The sequence below is a fragment of the Zophobas morio genome, unplaced genomic scaffold (assembly GCF_036711695.1).
Source record: "Zophobas morio isolate AGI-343-1 ecotype UQ-CSIRO unplaced genomic scaffold, CSIRO_AGI_Zmor_V1 ptg000012l, whole genome shotgun sequence".
Classification (NCBI taxonomy): domain Eukaryota; kingdom Metazoa; phylum Arthropoda; class Insecta; order Coleoptera; family Tenebrionidae; genus Zophobas; species Zophobas morio.
The window spans coordinates 1,428,428-1,448,349 of record NW_026972117.1 but is presented as its reverse complement, the minus strand read 5'-3'; the positions used below and the strand labels follow the sequence as shown (position 1 = coordinate 1,448,349).

The 19,922-nt window shown below is 35.3% G+C and overlaps 1 protein-coding gene across 1 annotated transcript; it reads right to left on the bottom strand.

Moving 5' to 3' along the window:
* Window positions 1-12,116: 12,116 nt before the first annotated feature.
* LOC135127895 (glutamic acid-rich protein-like) lies at window positions 12,117-16,265 on the bottom strand. The gene is made up of 3 exons (XM_064054564.1): window positions 15,765-16,265; window positions 14,523-14,783; window positions 12,117-12,368 (listed from the first exon to the last, which is right to left on the bottom strand). Exons 1-3 carry the CDS (start codon window positions 16,263-16,265, stop codon window positions 12,117-12,119), a joined length of 1,014 nt encoding a protein of 337 aa, XP_063910634.1.
* Window positions 16,266-19,922: the final 3,657 nt, after the last annotated feature.

Here is a 19,922-nt window from a genome sequence, read left to right as displayed (position 1 = left end):
CCTCACGTCGAACCTCCTCGAAAAACACTAATAAAGATGTTCCCCGTATACGACTTCTGTTCACATTCTCTTTCGCTGCCTCGAGCGGAACCACTCGTTTGCATTATAAATTGGCTCCAGTTTAATTAAGACTAACAAAATTTGTTTTAATTATGCTTTTTACGTGCAGGCGACCCCAGACTTTACCCAAAGGACACGCACTATGTTATCGAGGCGCTCGACTTCGAGCGGAAATTTAGTTAAACGATTTCATAATTTATGCCAAAGACGGACAAGTTTCGATCAACGAAAGACGAAAGAATTAACTCGTATTATACAAAGTGTAATTTAATACGCGCCAAGTTCGGCGCTAATTTCTTTAATTGCGTTCTCGCATAATTTGGGCCCCCGTTTTTAATAAAAACGCCGGCACGGTGAGCATCTGGGTTCGGGCAAAAAATTAATCGATGCTAAGTAGATCTGATGAGAGTATTTAGAGTTTAGCACTCGGCGAATTAAAGTGTGCCGAAAAAGCTCGTTTGTTTCATTATTTATTTAGTGTTCGTCGGAATGTGTTAAACTAAGTAGTTGTAACAAATTTCAGATTCGAAATAATGAGGGTTTTAAAAAATCGATTGCCATTGTGCTACGTCTTCTCATTCGAACACTGTTCTTTAATGAACTAGGTAGCAAATTTGAAGTCGCCCGAACTTATCAATTGTCACTCATTTAATATCAAACAGCCATCGGCATATTCCGTGACAGTAAAAAACGAAATACCCCTCCCCAAGCATTGGATCAGAAATTCTCGATCCGGGGTCACTGAGCCCTTGGCCAATCCAACGTTACATTTTAACCCCACTATGGCTCGAAGTATGTGGACACATTTCTGCACCACGGTAGCTACTGATAGAAAAACCTCAGTATCATCTTTGGTATTACATCTCATACCAAATATTACAAATCAGGGTATAAGCGTCAGATTTTCGGAGAGTCAATTATTACTTGACACAAAAGAAATCCTGTTTTGTTCCCATTTTTTAAAGTAAAATATCTACCTAGTTAAAAAAAGAAGACTGTTCGGATTAGAAGACCTAATACAATGAGATAGATCAAACGATGAGAAATCGAGAAAACTCAAAAATGGAAAAATTGTGAGTTGAAAAATGGAAGAAACGAAAAACTGAAAAATTGCAAACTGCAAGTAGAAAAATAAAAAAATCAAAATATTAAAAATGGGGACACTGGAATATGGTAAAACTGTGAAACTAAAAACTGAAACAACACGTTATTCAAAAATTCAAAAATGGAAATATTACAAATTGAAACATTGGAAAAACGAAAATCTGGAAAATAAAGTAAAAATTAGAAACTGAAAAAGCGAAAATTTGAAAAATTGCAAAATCCGAATCCAAAAATTGAAGAAACGTAAAATTGAAACATCAAAATATTAAAAAGGGAAAGCGAAAAATCGAAAAACTGGAATCGCAGAATTAACAATCGAGAAACAAAAAGCTGAAAAATCACAATATCCAAAAATTCAAAAATCGGAAAATGGAAGAAACGACTGCTTGAATAATTAAAAATGGCGAAACTGAAAAATCAAAAAATTAAAAATCGGAGACTAAAAAATCGAAAAAGAAACCAAAACTTGAAAAATTATAAACGGAGAAATTGAACAAGGATAAAATTTGTAAATAAGAAAAATTTAAGAAATCCTAAATTGAAAAATTGTAAGACTAAAAATCTAGAAACTGAAAAATCGAAGAAATGAAAACCGACAAACTGAAAAATCTTAAAAACAAAATTTCTAAAATTTCAACAATCAAAAATTTGTAAATCGAAAATTTGCAAAATTAAAAATGGAAAAACCAAAAGCTCGAAGAAATATAAAATCGAAAAATGGGAAAATTAAAAAAATCGTAAAACTAAAATTCTACAAACTGAAAAATCCAAAAATTAAAAATGGAAAACTGAACAAGGAAACCAAAAAAATTAAATAAATAAAAATCAAGAAACTGGGAAGTCGTAAAATAGAAAAAACGAAAAATTTCAACTCGAAAAACTGAAGAAACGAAGAATCGAAAAATGAAAATACCTAAAAATCACAGAATCTAAAAATTCAAAACCAAAAAGTTGCAAACTGCAAAATTAAAGGAACAAAAATATGAAAAATTAAAATGGCCAAACCAAAAATCGCAGAATTGTAAAATCGAAAACTGAAAAAAACTAGAGAAAGATAAATCGAAAACTTGTGAAATTGAAGAATCAGAAACCGAAAAATTGAAAAATTTAACAATTTCAACTCGAAAATCTGAAGAAACGAAGAATCGAAAAACCAAAATTTCTAAAAACTCAAAAGTCAGAAATTTGAAAATCGAAAAATTGGAGAAATAAAAATTTGCAAGATTAAAAACGGAAAACCAAAAACTCGAAGAATTATTGTAAAATCGAAAAATGGAAAAATTAAATATGGAAAAACTGAAAGAGTAAAAGACAAAAATTTGTAAAATCGAAGAGTTAAAAACAGAGAAATCGAAAAATTTACAATTGCACATCGCAAAATTGAAGAAACAAAAATTTGAAAAATTAAAAACGGTAAAATAAAAAAATCGAAAAATGAAAAAATTCAAACGAAGAAACCAGAAAATAAAAAATCATAAATTTGTAAAATCCGGAAAAATCGAAAATTTGTAAAATCGAAAAGTTTAACAATTGCAAATCGGAATACTGAAGAAACGAAAAACTGAAAAAACAAAATTTTTTAAATTTCAACAATCAGAAATGTGTAAATCGAAAACTTGTGAAATTAAAAATGGAAAAACCCCGAAGAAATGTAAAATCGAAAAATGGCAAAATTAAAAAAGGAGAAATTCAAAAGGAAAAGTTGGAAAATTGAAAAAAGCTTAAATCGAGAAATTGTAAAACTAAAACTCTAGAAACTGAAAAATCCAGAAATTAAAAATGAAAAAACTGAAAAAGAAAAACCAAAAAAATTAAAGAAATAAAAATTGAGAAACTGGAAAGTCGTAAAATAGAAAAAAACGAAAAATTGCAACTCGAAAAATTGATGAAACGAAGATTCGAAGAATCAAAACATCTAAAAATTCAAAAATCGAAAAATTGCAAATTGCAAAATCGAAGAAACAAAAATCTGAAAAATTAAAAACGGCAAAATCAAAAATCGAAAAATGAAAAATTAAAACTGAAGAAACTTGGGAAGGAAAAACCGAAAATTTGTAAAATCGAAGAATTAAAAATCGAGAAATTTATCAATGGCAAATCGTAAAATTGAAAAAACGTTAAACTGAAAAATGGAAAAATCAAAATTTCTAAAATTCAAAAATTGAAAAATTGCAAATCGCAAAATTGAAGAAACAAAAATTTGAAAAATTAAAAACGGCAAAACCAAAAAATCGAAGAAAAGGAAAATCTTACAATAGAACTGAAGAAACTAGAAAAGGAAAAATCGGAGATTTGTAAAAACGAAGAACAAAAACCAAGAAATTGAGAAATGTATGAATGGCAAATCGAAAAATTGAAGAAACGTTAAATTGAAAAATCGTAAAACTAAACATTTACAAACTGAGAATTCGAAAAATCAAAATTTGTAAAAATTCAAAAATCGAAAAATTGTAGAAACGAAAACCTGAAAAATAAAAAAGGAAGAAACTGAAAAAATTGAAAAATGAAAAATTAAAAGTCGAGATACAAAGAAAATCGAAAAATAAAATATATCTAAAAATTCAAAAATTGAAGAACCGAAAACTTAAAAAATTTAAAACGTAGAAACCAAAAAATCGAAGAAATGTTAAATTGAAACTGAGTAAACGAAAAATTTATCAATAGCAAATTGGAAAATTGGAGACAAAAAAAATGAAGAAACGTCAAATTGAAGAATCGTAAAACTGAAAGTCTAGAAACTGAAAAATTAAAAAATTAAAAATGGAAAAACTGAGAAAATAAAAACCAAAAATTTGTAAAATAGAAGAATTAAAAACCGAGAAACTGAAAAACAGTAAAATAGAAAAAACGAAAAATTATAACTCGAAAAACTGAAGAAACGAAGAATCGAAATATCAAAATATCTAAAAATTAAAAAATTGAAAAATGGAAAAATTCAAACTAGCTAGAGAAGGAAAAATCGAAAATTTGTAAAATTTGAAGAAATGAAAAATTGGAGAAAGTTAAATTGAAAATTAGTTTCAGTGAAAAATCGTAAAACTAATTTTCTGTTTAACTTTCTTCAATTTTTCATTTCTTCAATTTTCTAGTATAGAAACTGAAAAATCGAAATATTAAAAATAGAAAAACTGTAAAAGAAAATACCAAAAAGTTGCCAAATCGAAGAAGTGAAGAAACGAAAATTTAAAAATTCAAAAATCAAGAACTTGTAAAACAGAGGAAATAAAAACCGAGAAATTGAACACGTCTAAAATAGAAAAAACGAAAAATTTCAACTCGAAAAACTGAAAAAATATCTAAAAATTAAAAAATAAAAAAAATGCAAATTGCAAAATTCAATAAACAAAAATTTGAAAAATTAAAATCAGCAAAACCAAGAAATCGAAGAAATGTAGAATCGGAAAATCGAAAAGTTCAAAATGAAGAAACTGAAAAATATATCAATCAAAAATCAAAAAATTAAAACTTCTAAAAATTCAAAAATCTAGAATTTGCAAACTGGAAAATTGAAGAAACGCAAAATGGAAAAACAAAACGACAGTATTGAAAAACTGTAAAAATGAAAAAAAAAGTTAAAAATCGAGAAACCAAAAAACTGTAAAATCGAAGTATTAAAGATCTAAAAATCAAAATATCAAAAAATTCAAAAATCGAAATGAAAAATTCCTTCGAAGCAAACAATCAAGAGAATGTACAGAGAGAACAGAGAAAGACAGCCATTTTGCCGTTTTTGATAACTCGGTGTTTGTGACGAGCTCCGACCCCACCACGAAAGCAAATTAACTCCTCAGCCGAAACCCCCACGTTGCATATTTTTTAGCTTCGGCTGAGAAAAAACCGCTCTTCTAATTGACGCTTCGATAAAAAGCCTGTTATCTCGAACGATGTTATTGCGGGGATGATTGTGAAAAAATGACGTCCGTTAAATGGGCATCTTCCAGAACAATGCACTCTGCCAAGTTAGTCGGGGAAGTTTCTATTGTATCAGCCGAAACTTCTCGTTGATGGACGTTTCCAAATCATCCGCCGGTTTAGTTAGTTGCAAGTGAGAGGCGATCATTGTCAGCGAATTTCGATATCGGAAAAATAAATTCCTCTCGTGTCACGCGGCTTTTCGCCGACTTAATTCGAATTCACTTTTAATTAAGACCTAGCGAACGCAACCGACGCAGAACGAGGGAGAACTCTTGCAGGTCGGCGGAAAAAAAAAACAATTAAGTAGCATCTTTATTACCCCATTATCAACTTTTATTAGTAACTTGTTCACATCTCCGTTTTCTTTAAAACACGGCCCCAAGTAATCACATTATGCCGCGACCGATTTACTGCTAAAGCGGTTTTAGCAGGATTCCTTCGCCTCCAGCCATTCAGAAGCCTATTTGCGATGAATTACGACAAAGTGGGCGTCAAGCAAACGACTCTTCCATTGTATTACTTTGTATACTCGGCCAGAATCTATCGTGTCCTACGAGTAACTTCGATATTATTACAAGCGCGACGCGATTAAATTAACAAAGTTGGGGCGAAACAGGCGAACAAAACAAATTTCGCAAAACTAACAACATTCATACTCTTTCGAGCAGTCATTTCTGGCGTTGGGACGACGCAGGCATAAAGTTTCAACGAGTTGAGACAGTGTTTGTGAGATCTGCACGTTTTAAAGTGCGAGGGGCGAATTATTCAAATTTTCGGCTTTGATAAACTTCGGACTGTTTAAGCCTGTCTTTTTCTTTTTTTTTTTTTTTTTTGGAGTCCGTCGGTAGAACTAGAAATGAATTTGCGTCTGTTTACGAGTGTAGTTTCGGTGCCGAACTGATACGTATAAATCCTGATTTTATGCTCTCTGTGTATTGTTCCACGTCCTACTTCCATATGAATTATAGTATTTTGTTAAGGGTAAAGCCTCGAGAATTTTCCCTAAACGAGGAGTCCTTACTTGGCTGAAGCTGGTGCTGGAGATTACTGTAAACCTTTATTTCTGGGGGTTTGCATAATGTATGCTTTCTTTTGTGTGTTCTCCATAATACACTTTCCGAACGCTTCGAAAGTGTATTAACAGGGCAAAGATATCCTTTACTATTCATGTTATGAAATATTGTAGGCATTTTTCTTTTTGCTTCGAGAGGGTTAGCTGAGGTGCTTTGTACTAGGACGGTTTCATGAACATTTAATTTCTTGCTTTCGGGGCGTCTGCCTGAACGAAAATACGAAAATGCAAGATGTCTTGCTGAAGTGTTGTATGCTTCTGGTCCGAAAAACTGATGACGAAAGACTAAATTATGCGTGGCACTTTCATTTAAACTGCAAAATTTAAGTTTTTGAAAAAATGGTGGAGCTGCCAGAAAAAAATAACTTCTTCCTTATTTGGCGACATAGAGGAAAAATAAAAACAGATTCGTGTTCCTGAGAAAATTTCGGTTTCGACAGATTCCTTTTCATGAATATTTTGTCAAGTTTCAAATTTATTGGAAAAATGGTGGAGGCGCCAAATAAAAAATTCATTTCTCCTTTATTTGGCCTTCTACAGGAAGAATAATCACAGATTCGTGTTCCTGAGAAAATTCCGTTCCGACATGTTTTTTGATGAATATTTTGTCAAGTTTTAAATTTATTGAAAAAAATGGTGGAGGCGCCAAATAAAAAATTCATTTCTATTTTTTTTGGCGACCTACAAGTAGAATAATCAGAGATTTGTATTCCTGAGAAAATTTCGGTTCAGACAGACGCCTTTTCAGGAATATTTTGGCAAGTTTTAAATTTATTGAAAAAATGGTGGAGGCGCCAAATAAAAATATCATGTCTCCTTTATTTGGCCTCCTGCAGGAAGAATAAGCATAAATTCGTGTTCTTGAGAAAATTTCCGTTCCGACAGATGCCTTTTCATGAATGTTTTGTCACGTTTCAAATTTATTGAAAAAATGGTTGATGCGCCAAATAAAAAATTAATTTCTCGTTTATTTGGCGACCTACAAGAAGAATAATCACAGATTCGTGTTCCTAAGAAAATTTCGGTTCCGACAGATGTCTTTTCATGAATATTATGGCAAGTTTTAAATTTATTGAAAAAATGGTGGAGGCGCCAAATAAAAAATTCATTTCTCCCTTATTTGGCAACCTACAAGAAGAATAATCATAGATTCGCGTTCCTGAGAAAATTTCGGTTTCGACAAATGCCTTTTCATGAATATTTTGGCAAGTTTTAAATTTATTGAAAAAATGGTGGAGGCGCCAAATAAAAAATTAATTTCTCCTTTATTTGGCCTTCTACAGGAAGAATAATCACAGATTCGTGTTTCTGAGAAAATTTAGGTTCCGACAGATGTCTTTTCATGAATATATTTTCAAGATTCAAATTTATTAAAAAAATGATGGAGGCGCCAGATAAAAAATTCCTTTCTCTTTTATTTGGCCTCCTGCAGGAAGAATAAGCATAGATTCGTGTTCCTGAGAAAATTTCGGTTCCGACAGATGCCTTTTCATGAATATTTTTTCAAGTTTCAAATTTATTGAAAAAATGGTGGAGGCGCCAAATAAAAAAATCATTTTTCCTTTATTTGGCGACCTACAAGTAGAATTATCACAGATTCGTGTTCCTGAGAAAATTTCGATTCCAACAGGTGACTTTTCATGAATATTTTGGCAAGTTTTAAATTTATTGAAACATTGGTGGAGGCGCCAAATAAAAAATTCCTTTCTCCTTTATTTGGCCCCCTACAGGAAGAATAAGCATAGATTCGTGTTCCTGAGAAAATTTCGGTTCCAACAGGTGACTTTTCATGAATATTTTGGCCAGTTTTAAATTTGTTGAAAAAATGGTGGAGGCGCCAAATAAAAAAATCATTTCTCCTTTATTTGGCGACGTACAAGAAGAATAATCACAGATTCGTGTTCCTAAGAAAATTTCGGTTCCGACATACGCCTTTTCATGAATATTTTTTAAAGTTTCAAATTTATTGAAAAAATGGTGGAGGCGCCAAATAAAAAAAATATTTCTCCTTTATTTGGCCTCCTACAGGAAGAATAAGCATTGATTCGTGTTCCTCAGAAAATTTCGGTTCCGACAGATGCCTTTTCATGAATATTTTGGCCAGTTTTAAATTTATTGAAAAAATGGTGGCGGCGCCAAATAAAAAATTCCTTTCTCCTTTATTTGGCCTCCTACAGGAAGAATAAGCATAGATTCGTGTTCCTCAGAAAATTTCGGTTCCGACAGACGCCTTTTCATTAATATTTTGGCAAATTTTAAATTTATTAAAAAAATGGTGGAGGCGCCAGATAAAAAAGTCCTTTCTCCTTTATTTGACTTCCTGCAGGAAGAATAAACATAGTTTCGTGTTCCTGAGAAAATTTTGGTTCCGACGGGTGCCTTTTCATGAATATTTTGGCAAGTTTTAAATTCATTGAAAAAATGGTGGGGGCGCCAAATGAAAAAATCATTTCTCGTTTATTTGGCGACCTACAAGAAGAATAATCACAGATTCGTGTTCCTGAGAAAATTTCGGTTCCGGCAGATGCGTTTTCATGAATATTTTAACAAGTTTTAAATTTATTGAAAAAATGGTGGAGGCGCCAAATAAAAAATTCATTTCTCGTTTATTTGGCGACCTAGAAGAAAGAAAATCACAGATTCGTGTTCCTAAGAAAATTTCGGTTCCGAAAGATGCCTTTTCATGAATATTTTTTAAAGTTTCAAGTTTATTGAAAAAATGGTGGATGCCCCAGATAAAAAATTCACTTCTCCTTTATTTGGCGACCTACAAGTAGAATAATCACAGATTCGTGTTCCTGAGAAAATTTCGGTTCCGACAGATGCGTTTTCATGAATATTTTGACAAGTTTTAAATTTATTGCAAAAATGGTGGAGGCGCCAAATAAAAAAATCATTTCTCGTTTATTTGGCGACCTAGAAGAAAGATAATCACAGATTCGTGTTCCTAAGAAAATTTCGGTTCCGAAAGATGCATTTTCATGAAAATTTTTTAAAGTTTCAAATTTATTGAAAAAATGGTGGAGGCGCCAAATAAAAAATTCATTTCTCCTTTATTCGGCGACCTGCAAGAAGAAAAATCACAGGTTCGTGTTCCTGAGAAAATTTCGGTTCCGACAGATGCTTTTTCATGAATATTTTGGCAATTTATTGAAAAAATGGTGGAGGCGCCAAATAAAAAATTCACTTCTCCTTTATTTGGCGACCTACAAGAAGAATAATCACAGATTCGTGTTCCTGAGAAAATTTCGATTCCGACAGATGCGTTTTCATGAATATTTTGACAAGTTTTAAATTTATTGAAAAAATGGTGGAGGCGCCAAATAAAAAATTCATTTCTCCTTTATTCGGCGACCTGCAAGAAGAAAAATCACAGGTTCGTGTTCCTGAGAAAATTTCGGTTCCGACAGATGCTTTTTCATGAATATTTTGGCAATTTATTGAAAAAATGGTGGAGGCGCCAAATAAAAAATTCACTTCTCCTTTATTTGGCGACCTACAAGAAGAATAATCACAGATTCGTGTTCCTGAGAAAATTTCGATTCCGACAGATGCGTTTTCATGAATATTTTGACAAGTTTTAAATTTATTGAAGAAATGGTGGAGGCGCCAAATAAAAAATTCATTTCTCCTTTATTTGGCGACCTAGAAGAAAGATAATCACAGATTCGTGTTCCTAAGAAAATTTCGGTTCCGAAAGATGCCTTTTCATTAATATTTTTTAAAGTTTTTAATTTATTGAAAAAAATGGTGAAGTCGCCAAATAAAAAATTCATTTCTCCTTTATTTGGCGACCTACAAGAAGAATAATCACAGATTCGTGTTCCTGAGAAAATTTCGGTTCCGACAGATGCCTTTTTATGAATATTTTTTAAAGTTTAAAATTTATTGAAAAAATGGTGGATGCGCCAAATAAAAAATTCATTTCTCTTTTATTTGGCGACCTACGAGAAAAATAATCACAGATTCGTGTTCCTGAAAAAATTTCGGTTCAGACAGACGCCTTTTTAGGAATATTTTGGCAAGTTTTAAATTTGTTGAGAAAAATGGAGGCGCCAAATAAAAAATTCATTTCTCCTTTATTTGACCTCCTACAGGAAGAATAAGCATTGATTCTTGTTTCTGAGAAAATTTCGGATCCGACAGACGCCTTTTCAGGAATATTTTGGCAAGTTTTAAATTTATTGAAAAAAATGGTGGAGGCGCCAAATAAAAAATTCATTTCTCCTTTATTTGGCGACCTGCCAAAAGAATAATCACAAATTTGTGTCCTTGAGAAAATTTCGTTTCGGATAGGTCATTTTGGTCAAAATTTAATTATAAGTTTTTTTATTAAATTTATAGTAGTTTTGACTTGACTGCATTTCCTGCAATTGTCAAATCAGCTTTTCCAGTTAAGTCCGTGAAACCAAAAACTTTGTTAAGTATTTTCGCTGGTGATTCTCACACAGACAATATTTCTTAACTGCGAAATTTATTAACGTAAATAACGATTCAATCATCACCCGCTCTCCAAAACCGCCCTCTCCAACAGAAAACCGCATCTTTAAAATCCTAAATTACCCCCGAAAAGAACGTACAAGTGTATTTTTAATCCCGCCATTTACCATCCCTCGGCACACCAGCTTTAAAACTGCACGTTTTTCGCAAACCCCTCACGAAGACTGTTATTGTTATTGCGACTAAAAACATAATACACGAAAGTAATGTCTCTCCTCGTTGCCTGTGAGAGCTCCATGATTACAAGAGGCGGAGCCGAAAGATATATTATTACACAGGCTCTTGTACACTTGCAAGTGACTCGAGTAATTTTTTCGGGCCGGGACATACATTATGCAAACGATTTTTTGACGAGACACTCGTCAATTAAGCCGTCGGCGTTCCTCACGCAAAAAATACAGGCGTGTTTTTTTTTTGACAAGATTCTCGAATTTTTGCTTTTGTGTGGTTTGCCGATGAATACGTTCCCGTACGTGAGTAATTTTCATCAGGGCTCGGAAAGCTTGTAGCTTTAATGCACGCGGTGATAATTTAGGTTTTCCGTGTAATTGGGCTCCGTTACAATATTTCCTTTTCGGATTTGTTAGCGTGGAAGGTATCGTCCTACATTTTAGGTTAATTAAGCTGATAGGGGGACCGGAGTGGACTGCGAGATAGGACTTTTGTGGTAATGATTTGGGCAAACAATCTGTTGTAATACATCATGTTCCGGAGTCTCCGCCGGCCGGCGATATTAACGCTGCTAGTTCGCAAACTATGTTCCTCGTTAAATTAGCTGTTGGGGAATTTGGCAAAAATTAATCTAAAGTCGAGTTTAAAAAAACTAGCCATGGAGGAACACTCTTACGACGATTTCTTGCGACAATTTACGGCTTCCTCCGCTTTGTTAAGAAAACTCGTTATTCAATTATAATGAATAGCGAAGTTAATTCGGAAGCACGGCTTACAAATCCGGACGAAATTAGTTTAATTAGGTTAAGGGTGCCTTCTAAATTCTACACCGTGGTAAGCATTTATACGGCCCGACTTGGAGTTGTATAAACTATAAGGGGGTTGCGCTACATCGAGGAACAACGGTTGCGTTGAGTTTACTTTGAAGGTACACTCATCGCTTTGAGAGATTTATTGTGATAGTTTGTCTGTTTGCTACATGCAGAATGTTGCCTTTGCACAAGAATCAACGATAACAAATCTGTACAAACATGCCGAGATGATGTTATTGTTTCCAAATGGAAATCGGGGCCGCCGAGACAAGCATTTATTGGCGCGTGGAGGTGCAATTAGTCGCGGCTTTTTTAGTTTGTTGCCGATAAATGAGTGAAACGATTTGCCAATAAATATTCAACTGAAACTTGAAAACTGATGGATAATTTTCTTTCTCAATAATATCTACTGGTTCTGGGCTTAAAAATATAACAGATTTAACTTTTTAATCTAAAAATTTCGTCGGCCGACACCTGCCTGGTTAATTCGCGCCCTGAATTCGCCGCCCCGACTCCCCTAATTTTATGCCCGTTTTATAATCCGAGCCGGCGTGATTAAGCTCTGGGGCGAAGTGAGTTCGCCTGCAGCAGGCCAACGTGCCCTGGTTGCGCAATTCGCCCTCTCCTCGGAGGTGACCAACAATTTTTCTCGAGGAGTCGGAGCGTGACTTGTCAATTCTACAAGAAAAAACGTCCTCGTATGGCCGCTCGGTGGATTTGTGCGAATCGAAACGCTTAAAATGCGCGAGATGGAACGTTACAAATGCGTGACACGCAATCTGACAATTATCCTTGATGCTGAAAAGGATAGTTTTTCAGGGGAGCGGCGGGGGAGTTTGAGCGTTGGAGTACGCGGGGATAAATGGTTGGGATTTGTTTAAATTTTAGTGGATGAGTAAACGTTGGGATTGTTGTGGAAACACGCAGCATTTTTTTGGATGTACGTTAACGTTTTTGCGGCATTTAGGTCGTGAATGTAATGATTAACATTTAAACGGGGCCGGGGTAATATTAGTTTTGGTTTTTAATATTAATTTAAAATTGTGTTGACATTAAATACTGAAAAATGTACAGTGTTGATTTTGGTGGAGCGCTTTCAGGCATTGTTCCTTCTGGTTGGTTTTGGCAGCTCAATTTTACAATTTAGATGTAAATTATGAATGAATATTAACACTAATACCAATTTCGGGCATATTGTTAGTGCAGATGATTGGATACGAAGCTATAATCAGAATTCTAGTGGAAATTGTGCGTAGAATTATAAATTAATGCAACATGTTACACGTATTTTTAACGTTATGTATTTGTCTTAGTGTGTGTTTTTTGAAAAAATCTCGGTGGTTCGTTATTGGCTTAAAAAATTGGAAAGGAGCGTGGACTTTGAGGTGTTATTTTTGAAATAATTAAAAGGACCTTGAGGGCTGCTAGTCGTTTGTCAGCGGCTTAAAAACTGGAAAAAAATCTCGGAGGCCTCTGAGCTGTAATAAGTCTTTCGTGAGTAATTTATGAAACGATTCAAAGAATTGTCAAAAAGAAATAAACACCAGAGTATTTCAAAATTCTTTCAAAATTTTACAGAAATAAAATACTATGACCCTCCAAGATTTTTTCAAGTATAGCCGGGGTCCACGAAACTTTTCATTTTAAATTTGTCCAAAAAAAAAAAAAACAGGTGGATCCAGAAATCTTTTGAAAACAAAAAAGAACACTAGAGGCTTCCCAGATTATTTTAAAATTTTCCAAGAATAAGATACAGAGGAACTCAAGTTTTTTTATGATTTTTTTAAATCTCGGATGCTCTTCGCCATTTGTTTCTGGCTTAAAAAATTGGAAAAGATGTCGGGGGAAATTGAGGTGCTATTTGTGAAATAATCTTGAGGGCTCCGAGTCGTTTGTTATTGGTCGAAAGAATTGGAAAAAATCTCGGACGGCTTTGAGTTATAATTTTAAAAATAACTGAAGAATCTCGGAGGATTCTTTCCATTTGTTCTTGGTTGAATTATTCGGAAGGAATCTCTGAAGTCGTTGAGGTGTCAATTTTGAAACAATTTAAAGAATCTCTGGGGTCCTTCGTGCGTAATTTATGAAATTATTGATAGAATGTAGCATACATTTAGAACTGGAAAAAATAAAGGACAACTTTGAGGTATTATTTCTGAAATAGTTGAAGATTCCCGGGGGTTTTTAGTGGATTGTTCTTGCCTTAAAGAATTGTAAAGGATCTTGGAGACCATTATTGTGTAATTTATGGAATAATTGAAAAAATCTTGAGGACCACAAGTCGTTTGTTCTTGGGTTAAACAATTAGAAAGAATTTCGGGATGCCCCCTTGATGTGTTATTTTTGAAACAATTAAAACAATCTCTAGGGCCCTTCGTCTAATTTATGAAATAATTGAAATAATCTTGACCGCGCCAGGAGTTCGTTCTTGGCTTAAAGATCTTGAAAAAATAATAATCATCACAACAGCACAATAATCAAATCCTTAGAACACCACAATTATTCAATCCTCAGAAAACAATTATCCTCAAATCCTCAGAACAGCAAAATTCCCAAATTCTCTGAAGAGCAAAATCTTCAAATCCCCAAAACACCATAATCCTCAGATCTTCAGAACACCATAAACCTCAAACCTTCAGAACAGCATAATCCTCAATCCCGTAATTTCCTCCTTTTCATCTTTTTCCTCCTTTTCATCTTTTTCCTCCTTTTCGTCCTTTTTGTCCTTTTCGCCTTTTTCGTCCTTTTCGTCCTCTCCATTCTTTATTTTCTTTTCTTCCTTTTCGTTCTTTTCGTCCTTCTCTTCCTATTCGTCCTTTTCGAACAATCAATACTTTACTGGTGTTAAAAAAAACTTTTCGTCAGTTTAGTCGTTTTCGTCCTTTTACTTCTGTTCGTCCTGTTCGCCCTTTTTGTGTTTTTAGTCGTCCTTCTCGTCCTGTTCCGTCTTTTTCGTCCTTTTCGTTCTTTTTCTCCTTTTCATCCTTTTCCTTCTGTGCGTCCTTTTCTTCCTTATCGTCCTGTTCGTCCTTTTCGTCCATTTCGTCATTCTCGTCGTCTTTTTCGTCCTTTCCGTCGTCCGTTTCGTCCTTTTTGTCTTTCTGGTCGTCATTTTTATTGTCCTTCTCGTGCTTTTCGTCTTTTTCGTCCTTTTGTCCTTTTCTTGCTTTTCGTCCTGTTCATCCTTTGAGTCCTTTTTCGTCCTTTTCGTCTTTTCGGTCCTTTTTTGCTTTTATCGTCCTTTAGGTCCTTTTCGTTCTTTTTTGCCCTTTTTCGTACTTTTCGTCCTTTAGGTCCCTTTTCGTCCTTTTCGTAGTTTTTCGTCCTGTTCGTCCTCTTTCGTCGTTTTAGTCCTTTTTCGTCCTTTCTCATCCTTTTCGTTCTATTTCGTCCTTCTTCGTCCTTTTCGTCCTTTTTCGTACTTTTCGTCCTTTTTCGTCCTTCTTCGTCCTTTGTCGTCTTTTTCGTCCCTTTTCGTCTTTTTTCGTAATTTTTCGTCCCTTTTCTCCCTTTTTCGTCCTTTTCGTAGTTTTTCGTCCTTTTCGTCTTTCTTCGCCCTTTGGGTCCTTTTTCGTCCTATTTCGTCCTTCTTCGTCCTTTTCGTCTTTCTTCGTCCTTTTTCGTCTTTTTCGTCCCTTTTCGTCTTTTTTCGTCCTTTTCTCCCTTCTTCGTCCTTTTTCGTCCTTCGGGTCTTTTTTCGCCCTTTTTCGTCTTTTTTCGTCATTTGTGGTCCTTTTTCGTCTTGTTTCGTCCTTTTCCGTTCTTTAGGTCCTTTTTCGTCCGGTTCGCCCTTCAGATCCTTTTTCGTCCTTTCTGTCCTTTTTAGTCCTTTTTCGTCCTTTTCGTAGTTTTTCGTCCTCGAACACCATAATTCTCAAATTCTTAGAACACCATAATTCTCAAATACTCAGCACAGCAAAATCCTCAGATTCTGAGAACACCATAATCCTCAAATCCTCAGAACACCACAATTATTCAACCCTCAGAACACAATTGTCCTCAAATCCTCAGAACAGCAAAATCCCCAAATCCTCTGGAGAGCAAAATCTTCAAATCCTCAGAACACCATATTTCTCAAATCCTCACAACACCGTTATCCTCAAATCCTGAGAACTCCATAAAGCTCAAACCTTCAGAACAGCAATCTCGTCATTTTCGTCCTTTTCATCTTTTTCCTCCTTTTCGTTCTTTTCGTGGTCCTCTTCGTTCTTTTCATCCTCTCCATCCTTTCCATTCTTTTCTTTCTTTTCGTCGTCCTTTTCGTCCTTTTCGCCCTTTTTGTCTTTTTGGTCGCCCTTCTGGTCCTGTTCCGTCTTTTTCGTATCTTTAGTTCTTTTTGTACTTTTCATCCTTTTCGTTCTGTTCGTCCTTTTCTTCCTTTTCGTAATTTTCCTCCTTTTAGTCCTGGTCGTCCCTTTCGTCCTTCTTGTCGTCTTTTTCGTCCTATCCTTCGCCCGTTTCGTCCTTCTCATTTTTTTGGTTGTCATTTCATTGTCCTTCTCGTCTTTTTCGTCCTTTTTCGTCCTTTTCGTCCTTCTCGTCCTATTTTGTCCTTCTTCGTCCTTTTTCGTCCTTCTTCGCCCTTTTCGTCTTTTAGGTCTTTTTTCATCCTGTTCGTCCTTTTTCGTCATCTTCGTTCTTTTTCGTCCTTTTCGTCCTATTGTGTCCTTTTTCGTCCTATTTCGTCCTTCTTCCTCCTTCTCGTGGTTTTTCGTCCTATTTCATCCTTTTTCTCCCTTTTCGACTTTTAGGTCCTTTTTCGTCTTTTAGGTCCTTTTTCGTCCTTTTCGTCATTTTTCGTCCTTTAGGTCCTTTTCCTCATTTTTCGACCTTTCTCGTCCTTGTTCTCCCTTTTCGTGCTTTGGATCCTTTTTCGTTCTTTTCGTAGTTTCTCGTCCTTTTTCGTCGTTTTCGTTCTTTTTCGTACTTTTCGTCCTTACCGTTCTTTTCATCCTTTTCTCGTCCTTTTTCGCCCTTTTCGTCTTTTAGGTTTTTTTCGTCCTTTTTCGTCCTCTTCGTCCTTTTTCGTCCTTTTTGTCACTTTCGTTCTTTAGATCCTTTGTCGCTCTTTTCGTTCTTCAGGTCCTTTTTTGTCCTTTAGGTCCTTTTTCGCCCTTTTTCGTAGTTTTTCGTCCTTTTCGTTCTTCTTCGCCCTTTAGGTCCTTTTTCGTCCTTTGTGTCCTAGTTCGTCTTTCTTCATCCTGTTCGTCCTTCTTCGTCCTTTTTCGTCCCTTTTCGTATTTTTCGTCTTTTTTCGTCCTTTGCGTCCTGTTTCGTCTTTTGGGTCCTTTTTCGTCTTTTTTTCGTCATTTGTAGTCCTTTTCGTCCTTTTTCGTCCCTTTTTCGTCCTTTTTCGTTCTTTAGTTCCTTTTTCGTCCTGTTCGTCCTTTAGACCCTTTTTCGCCCTTTTCATCCTTTTAGTCCTTTTTCGTCCTTTAACACCATAATTCTCAAATACTTAGAACAGCATATAACCCAAATCCTCAGAACAACAAAATCCTCGATCCTCAGAACACCATAATACTCAAAATTCCCTAAACAGCAAAATCCTCAGATCCTGAGAACGGCATAATCCTCAAATCCTCAGAACTCTATAATCCTCAAATCCTCAAAACACCAAAATCCTCAAATCCTCAGAACTCCATAATCCTCAAATCCTCAAAACACCAAAATCCTCAAATCCTCAGAGCAGCATAATCCTGAAATCCATCTCGGGAGTGAGGTGTCATTTTTGAAATAAGTAATTAATGAATCTTTGTGGTTTCTAGTGGTTTGTTCTTGGTGTAAAGGATTTAAAAGAATCTCGGAAGCTTTCGAGGTGTTATTTTTTAAAAAATTGAAACAGTTTCTTGGGTCCATCGTATGTTATTTATGAAATATTTGAAATACTATTAATTAGTTCAGGTTTCTATTGTTGGCTTAATCATTTGGAAGAATTTATTTAGTTATAATTTAATTCACTTTCAATTATTTTTGAAATAATTGAAAGTTAATAATGGAATACTTTGGGAGAATTTCGATGCATCAAGTGGTTTGTTGGTGGCTTATAAAATTGGAAAATATTCGGGGATTTTTGGGGTGTTATTTTCGAACTAATTGGAAGAATCTCCGAGGCCCTTGAGTAATTTTCGAAAAATTTTGGAACACTCTCTGGAGCTTCTGGTGGTTCATCCCCTGAGGTGTTATTGTTGAAACATTTGAAAAATCTCAAGGACTCCAAGAAACTTAAATAATCGGAAATATTTTAATGGGGCTTTAAAGTATATTTTTTTTAATCAAAGAGTCTTGGGGAAGCTTCATGTGTTATTTTCGAAATAATTTGAAAAAATCTTCGGGGCTCCTGGTCATTTCTCATTGGCTTAAAGATTTGGAAAGGATCTCGAAGCCTCTCAAGGTGTTATTTTTCTAATAATGAAGAATCTTGGTGACTCCTGGTTAATTGTTCTTAACTTGAAGAATTTGAAATAACCTCGTGGGCCTTTGAGGTCGTATTTTTGAAATAATGGAAAAAATCTCGGAAGCCCTTGGTGTTATTTTCGAGATTATTTAAAAGAATCTCGGAGTTCCTGATGGTTTGTTCTTGGATTAAAGAATTGGATAGCATCTCGGAGGTTCTTGTGGTGTTATTCATGAAATAATTGAAGAATCTTGGGGGTTGTTACTGTGTTATTGAATTGAAACAGCCTTTGTTTGAAGCGACATTTTTGAATATATTTTTATAATCCAAATCTTCTTTCTTTTAAGTTCCAACGCGAGTGTAAAATGTCTGTGTTTGTTAAATTATGGAAGAAAAAAATTCCGCCTTAAAAAATTGTTATGCTTTGTACACTTCCCCGCCTCTCCAACTTCCAACTTGCCGAATTTTTCCGCCTCCTTAAAATATTCCGTGCGTGCCCCTGTAATTTAATATCCTTGATAGTTGTCAAGAGAGCCGAAAATGTTTAAACTTCCTCCGACAAAAATTACAAGTGTGCCCCTAATAAATTTAATGATAATGCGGCCATAAACACGTCAGACGCGATGTCTAATAACGGTCACGATGACATATTACGGCAAATGTCTACATAACGCTATCTTTGTGAAGCGCCATGTAGTTGCTCGCTTGCATAATTTGAGTTATGTAGCGAAGTGCCCCAAGTAGGACATAAGCTGATTTACTCCTTGCACCTCCTTTCCGGTTATGTAATGCTAATGCAGGAGCATCCGTCATTCCGCCGTATTCCGCTTCCTGCGTGCCGTCAACGCCGCCTCCTCCTTCCCAAAAATCGATGCCTTCTGGAAGTCGGAAGAACGGTAATTTTTTTGGCGAGTTTGAGTGTCACGGTAACTCTCGTCTCATCCATAACTTAATATTGCTTACATATATGCAGCCCTGCATAATCCCATTATCGCCGTGCTTCCCTAATATATTTACAAAGACAATTACCGTAATTTCCCACTTTGGAAACTACTAGACAGACCTTCAGAAATTAATTCGTAATTGCGTTCCGCTGCGTGGAAATCGCGCCGTAAACCACCTCGTCCACGTCGAAAAAGTCCCGGAGCAGCTCGCAGTCGCAGCGGCTCCGGGCGACCGCCGAACTCTAATCTAATAGTAAACACATAAGAAGGCGTTTTTATGAAAAGTAATGATAACGGCGATCGGATCCCGGACAAGAAACGGCTCGGTCCTTTTACCAAAATTGGAAAACACATCGATGCGTTGAGAACGGTGCATTGTTTGCGACTTGTATTGAGCAGCGATATTTTCGGAGCCGGAGTCGCTCGACTAAAACACATCGACTCCGGAAAATACGGATGGAAATGTTGCGTCTAACTAGTTTAAAGTGAAAAACGGAACCGAAATAACAATTTCGTTTTAGTTTAGATTTACGCTGCGGGAGGAGTTGTTTGCTGCACTTTGGGGCTAGAATTGCGCTGTTGTCGGCGAAAATGAGATTGTGTTGATATTAGGGGGTGCTTGGAGGAGCGGGGCGGCGGTCATAAATGGGGTTACGCAGTTATGAGCTGTATCTGACCTACCGCTTTGTCGTAATTGTATACATTTAATACAATATATTCTGAGGAAATTGTTTTGATTTTGTTTGTTACCGAAATGTCAAAGTCGTTTTCATTTTAATTTGTTAAAACTGAAGTCAATTAGCTATTTTTTGCTGTGGTTCGTCTTGCATCAGTTGTTTCATAGGGGCATGGGCACAGAGTGTGAATTCGGACAGCAGTGAATACGATTGAGAGAAAGTTTTATTTTCAAGCGAAAGTTGAGAAAATTGTTAAGAAGCCCCATCTAA